Source organism: Amphibalanus amphitrite, unplaced genomic scaffold, assembly GCF_019059575.1.
Source record: "Amphibalanus amphitrite isolate SeventyFive unplaced genomic scaffold, NRLGWU_Aamphi_draft 001383F_arrow, whole genome shotgun sequence".
NCBI lineage: Eukaryota > Metazoa > Arthropoda > Thecostraca > Balanomorpha > Balanidae > Amphibalanus > Amphibalanus amphitrite.
In genome coordinates, this window is record NW_024882876.1 from 25,885 (window position 1) to 32,305 (window position 6,421).

At 55.1% G+C, this 6,421-nt stretch overlaps 1 protein-coding gene across 1 annotated transcript; it reads right to left on the bottom strand.

Moving 5' to 3' along the window:
* Nucleotides 1–1,015: 1,015 nt before the first annotated feature.
* On the bottom strand, nucleotides 1,016–5,619 carry LOC122372666. Its single transcript, XM_043350173.1, has 2 exons — nucleotides 3,218–5,619; nucleotides 1,016–2,098 (listed from the first exon to the last, which is right to left on the bottom strand). Exons 1-2 carry the CDS (start codon nucleotides 5,295–5,297, stop codon nucleotides 1,158–1,160), a joined length of 3,021 nt encoding a protein of 1,006 aa, XP_043206108.1. The 5' UTR covers nucleotides 5,298–5,619; the 3' UTR covers nucleotides 1,016–1,157.
* Between the last annotated feature and the right edge of the window lie 802 nt (nucleotides 5,620–6,421).

The window sequence follows — 6,421 nt, forward strand, 5'->3', positions numbered from 1 at the left end:
AAGGGAAGCTATGATAATTGCTCTTGTCCATGTCCCTCCACTCACACTAAGAAGAAGTTATTACATATTTTGGTTTGTGTATTCCAAGAGGAGAGAGAAGTGGGAACTATTTTCTTTGCGGCTTCATGTCGAATTGAAGATGGATCATTAAATTTTCAAGGCGTTGATTAACCAGGGATTTAGTCTTTCTCGTACATAAGCAGTGGCTAAGAAGAAAAAGTTAATCATACCTTGTCCTGAAGTTCAGTCATCTTACTTCAACTCAAACTTTGCAGCAAGATCCCCAAGGACAGATGATATATTGTATACCCATCCTGTAAATCAAAGTTTTTTGTGCCTGCAAAGGCTTAAGTTATTTGTTGTGTGCTCGGAGTGAGGCTATGGGCGTTTTGTTGAATGTTTATGCGGAAATTGAATATACCTAACTGTGACCCTGTGATTGTTTGTATATTTACTACAGTCAAACAGCATATTCAAATAATTTACTCACCTAGCTCATCTCATAGCTGTACCCCGCAGGATTTGTACTTATTGATGTCTCGAGCAGGAACAAAGCACTAAACTAGCTTAGTTATCATTTCCCACATTTTTCTGAGCGTCAAACATGGCATACAGCAGTGCAGAGCAGCTTCAGAGAAGAAACACTTAAAATGCACAGACTCGCACCAGCCACCCAATGAGCCAGTTCCTCATTTGGCTGCTGTTACCCTGGATGTGGTTTGGCAAGGTGAGCTAACTGTTGTCAAGTTGAAGGTTAGGAGGTAAGATTGAGTTAGGGTGAGTACCTAGTACCTGTAACTGGGTGCTAATGCTATGGTCTTGGGTAAGTTGCAAATAAGTGTGATGATTGAGGTTAGGTCAGGTTAGTCAGGTATGAATTGATCAGGTCACATTTTTATGGACACTTGGCAAATTAGAAAAAACTAGCATGACCTAATCTTAGCTAACCCAACTATGCCTACATAACTACTAAACTACTGAGCACCTACCGAAATTGTGCCTACATCTTGTAATGTTCAGTTCAAAGCATGTATTCGGCCCAGATACAGGTCTGCCGGGGAAGGATAACACACAGTCACAACATGCACAGGACACATTCGTCACATTCCTCCCCGCCATACACCGCCATGTAACATCGTGCGTAGGAACACATGAAGTTAACTAAACAGCCATTCTCCATAAAGCTTTGGGGCGGATCTTTTTCTTTTACTTCGTCTGACAGCGTTAGTCCCAGTATCCCCATCACCTCCTGTCGTCAGCCTGTCATCACCATCAGCCACACTATCCGTGACAACAACGCAAGCACCGTCCCTCGAGTCTACATCGGGCACAGTTCCTCCATCAGCGCTGTGCAGCACACTCGTATCCCCCTCGGCACCAACAGAAGCTTCCTGATCCGTAGCATCTGCGACTGTACTAGAGGATAGCAACGGTGCTTCTACGTTAGCATGCTCCAGACCACTTAGGACGTCCGCTCTGTGATCGATACACACATCGGGTGCGCGATGTTGAGACAGATATGGCACATAGTCATCATCGTCTTCCTCTACCACTTGACCAGCATCAACAGACTCAGACTGAGATCCATGATCATCCTCATCCTGTTCATCCTGGCTACCTTTGCGCGCATACTCCTCACGTTCTACATACGGTTTCAGGTGATCATGATGTACTACCACCTTCCTACCGTTCTTTAACCTCAAGCGATAGTTCTGCGGCGACAGCACCTCAATGATATCAAAGGGGCCCGACCAGGGACTCTGCAGCTTGGGGGAAAGTCCCTTTCGCCCGACCGCTCTGTGCAGCCACACCCGGTCACCCACCTGATACTGCATCTGGTTCACAACCTGACGCTGACGCCGTTTGGCAGCTGCTTCCTCGATAGCAGCAGCCACCTTCCGACGGACCTCCTCAAACTCTCGAGGGGAACAGATCCTGTCTGCCGGACAGTCACCACCACCACAAGTGACGTCGAGAGGGAGTCTGGCCGGGCGACCATGAAATATCTCGAAAGGAGAAACACCGGTAGTCTCATGCTTGCTCGTGTTGTAAGCAAAAACAACTTTTGGGACCACCGTGTCCCAATCCCTTTGATTGTCTGAAACGAAAGCAGCCATCATGGAGCACAGGGTTTTGTTGAAACGTTCCACCTGTCCGTTTCCGGATGGATGGTAACCCGTCGTGCGTGTTTTGTCGATATCCAGATGTCGACAGACTTCCTTAAACAATCGGCTCTCGAAATTGCGACCCTGGTCTGAGTGGATAACGCGTGGACACCCATACCTGCAGAAGAGCTCCCTAACCAGGATCCTAGCAACCGTTTCCGCCTCCTGGTTGGGAATGGGAAATGCCTCGGCCCACTTCGAAAATCCGCAGACCACTACCAGGATGTATCGGTTACCAGAGTCCGTCAACGGAAAGGGTCCCGTAATGTCTGTGGAGACCCATTCCCAAGGTCGGGCTGGAAGAGGCATCTTCCCGAACTCCGCCCTGAGGGGATGGCAAGGGCTTTTCTTCTTGGAACATGGAGAGCAAGATTTGACGAAGTTGGCTACGTCAATGGTCATTCGGGGCCAATAGAAACGGCACTTCAGCTTCTCAGTAGTCTTTGAAATTCCCAAATGACCCGCCCAGCGACTGTCGTGGGACTCTGAGAGTATCTCATCGACCATGGAAGCTGGAACGACAAGACGCCTGTGGTTGTCCGCGTGAATGTATAACAACCCCGAAGAGCTGTCCACTTCCAAAGCCTCTTTCACTGACAAATAGTGTCGTACGACAGACGACTGACTAGATACATTTGGCAAACCATGCAAAAGACTGACGACAACCAGCAATATATCTGGATCACTGCGCTGGGCCAGAAGGATACGGTGTTCATCAGACTTGAGATCAATGTGACCAACCACACCTCCCGACACCGCCCTTGACAGCGCATCAGCATGTGGGATGGACCGTCCTGGACGGTACTGCATTATGTACGGAAATTGTTCCAGCTCAAGGATCCACCGAGCCAGCCGTCCCCTCGGGTCCTTGCACGAACGCAAGTACGTCAACGGGCAGTGATCTGTCTGGAGTGCGAATGGTTTACCCTGCAGGTATACAGCAAAGTGGCGAACCGCCCAGACCACTGCCAAGCACTCCCGCTCGGTGGCGCTGTATCGAGCCTCGATTTTGGACAGACAGCGGCTCGCAAACGCCACCACTTTTTCAGAACCGTCAACCCGCTGGGTAAGTATCGCACCCAGACCGATGCCGCTGGCATCGGTAGTGAGAATAAACTCTTTCTCGAAATCGGGGAAAGCCAGAACTGGCGCCTCCGTCAGCAGACGCTTCAAACTTTGAAAGGCGGACTCGCACATGTCATCCCAAAGAAATTTCGCACGATCCTCGGTCAGCTTAAGCAATGGCTTAGCCACTGTAGAAAAGTTTGGTATGAACTTTCTGAAATAACTAGCTAAACCAATGAATCTACGCACATCATGGACGTTTTTAGGACGTTCGTAGTCGACAACCGCCGAGACCTTCGAAGGATCCGCGGAAATGCCCTCACCGCTAATGACATGACCTAAAAACTTCACCTCCTCCTTAAAAAAACTACATTTCCTCAGGTTAAGTTTCAGATTGGCCTCCTTTACGGCACACAGAACGTGATCCAGGTGACTCAAAGCTTCATCAAACGACTTACCGAATACGATCACATCATCTAGGTAAACCAGGCACTCCCGCCAGGTTAACCCAGCAAGAACAGCCATCATGAGACGCTGGAATGAGGCCGGGGCTCCCTTCAGTCCAAACGGCATCCTCGAAAATTCCCAGAGTCCCGTGTGGGTAGAGAAGGCTGTCTTTTCCTTATCTGAGTCCTTTACCTCCTGCTGCCAATATCCCGACTGAAGATCCAAGACGCTGAACCAAGATGACCCGGAAAGAGCATCCAAACAGTCCTCCACCCTGGGTAAGGGGTGAGAATCACCATGCGTTAGGTCGTTAAGACGACGGTAATCAATGCAGAGTCGCAACGAGCCATCTCGTTTCCGAACTGGCACCACCGGGGAGCTCCACGGCGAGCAGCTGGGACGAATGATACCATCTCGCTGCATTTTCAGGACAGCCGCGTCAACATCATCCCTGTCAATTACGTTAATCCTTCGCGGAGGCTGAGAAACGGGGCGGGCTCCCTCTACGAGCGGGATCGAATGTTTCACGATACCACACTGTCCCAGCTCACCATCTAACGAGAATGCTTGTTTGTGCTTACTCAAAAGATCGGAGAGGGCAGTTTTCTGTGCATCATCACTGAGGTCAGAACCCTCGACCAGAGCGTTCACCCAAGCATCATCAATCTCACATTCATCCCCAGAGTCACCATCAGCAATCTTTGAGTGATCCATCAGACGGGCCACCACAGAGCGAGCGGGCAAAGTGACACCCCGGCCTGACGGGTTCAAAACTCTTACGGGTATCATACCTCCCTTGGACACTGTCGCCACAGATCTAGCCGCCAAGAGTGAATGTTTATCAGAAAGAAGGCTACTCGACTCAACAACGACCACCCCCGAAACATCATCTGGAACAGAACACATCACAATACTTTGGTGCTTCGGAGGGATGATAACGGTGTCCGAGGACCGCACGCAGTCTGCTGCCTCGGTAACAGTACACCCCCGAACACTCACTGTGTGGGCGGCAAAGTCTATAGAAACAGCCGATCCCATCTTTTTCAGCAAATCAGTGCCCAGTATGCAAGAGGGAGACAGGCCACGCACCACAAACAGGGGCTGATCTCGCAGTGTCTTATCTCCGATACTAACATCACACACAACTACGCATTCTAAATCTAATGCGTTTCCATCAACAGTGACGGGCTGCCTCAGAGCGGGGATCCTCTGGACATCCATATCCCCAATGACATCTGACGAAACAACACTACATTGTGCCCCAGTATCTAGCAACCAGTCCACTCTCTTATGCTGAACGTATCCCGAGACAAAGACTTCCGCATCATTATAACCCCCCACTCGGGCGGCTGCTACATGACTGCGCTGTCCACACACAACCCGACCTGCCCGAGCCAGCACACCCCCAGCCACAGTGGCACGCAACACTCCAGCCCCCCGAACTCCGGGACCGGGTTTGTCCTTACCACTGCAACTCGATCGTGGTGACTCCGCCGTCAGTGCCTCACCAGTGGGTGCGCTCGGCACTCGAACGCCCGCCGCGGTGGCCCCCTGTAGGCCAGAACGCTCATCCACGTCAGACAAGCCTATCGCATCGGGCTCGACGGCTGACGGACTCATCACAGCATCCGCCTCTAAACATTCAGCGAACCTTGCCACATCCACAGAGCCCGGCCGGGAGGACACACAGCCGGCCGAATCGTCAGTGTCAACACACACAAGCTCAACAGCCGGCGAAACCGACTCACCCTGCGCGCCCGACTCCGGCGCGGCACGACACCCGGCCTCCAACGGAAGGCCTCCACCGGGAGGCGTGCGCCGCGCCGCAGAAACCCCAGTCACACTCGACTCCGAACACGGTACCTCCCCCGACGCCGAAGAGGGCTCCGCCTGGCCCGGCTGCAGCGCGCCGTCCGAGCACGGCGCCGGAAAGGGCGCCGCCTGGCCCAGCTGCGGCGCGCCGGCCGACCACGACGCTGAAGAGGGCGCCGCTTGGCCCGGCTGCAGCGCGCCGGCCGACCACGACGCTGAAGAGGGCGCCGCTTGGCCCGGCTGCAGCGCGCCGTCCGACCACGGCGCTGAAGAGGGCGCCGCCTGGCCCAGCTGCGGCGCGCCGGCCGACCACGACGCTGAAGAGGGCGCCGCTTGGCCCGGCTGCAGCGCGCCGTCCGACCACGGCGCCGAAGAGGGCTCCGCCCGGCCAGGCTGCAGCACGCCGGCCGAGCACGGCGCCGGAAAGGGCGCCGCCTGGCCCAGCTGCAGCGCGCCGGCCGGCCACGACGCTGAAGAGGGCGCCGCTTGGCCCGGCTGCAGCGCGCCGTCCGACCACGGCACCGGAAAGGGCGCCGCCTGGCCCAGCTGCGGCGCGCCGGCCGACCACGACGCTGAAGAGGGCGCCGCTTGGCCCGGCTGCAGCGCGCCGTCCGACCACGGCGCCGGAAAGGGCGCCGCCTGGCCCAGCTGCAGCGCGCCGGCCGACCACGGCGCCGGAAAGGGTGCCGCCCGGCCCAGCTGCGGCGCGCCGGCCGACCACGACGCTGAAGAGGGCGCCGCTTGGCCCGGCTGCAGCGCGCCGTCCGACCACGGCGCTGAAGAGGGCTCCGCCTGGCCAGGCTGCAGCACGCCGGTCGAGCACGGCGCCGGAAAGGGCGCCGCCTGGCCCAGCTGCAGCGCGCCGTCCAACCACGGCGCCGAAAAGGGCGCCGCCAAGCCCAGCTGCGACGCTGAAGGTGGCGCCACCTGCC

Excerpts from the sequence above, each read along its gene's own strand:
- LOC122372666 (XM_043350173.1), bottom strand. The coding sequence starts at position 5,297 with ATGAGTCCGTCAGCCGTCGAGCCCGATGCGATAGGCTTGTCTGACGTG. Across the intron at positions 2,099-3,217 it reads ACTTACCCAGCGGGTTGACG|ACAATCAAAGGGATTGGGAC; the intron begins GTTCTGAAAAAG and ends CTTTCGTTTCAG.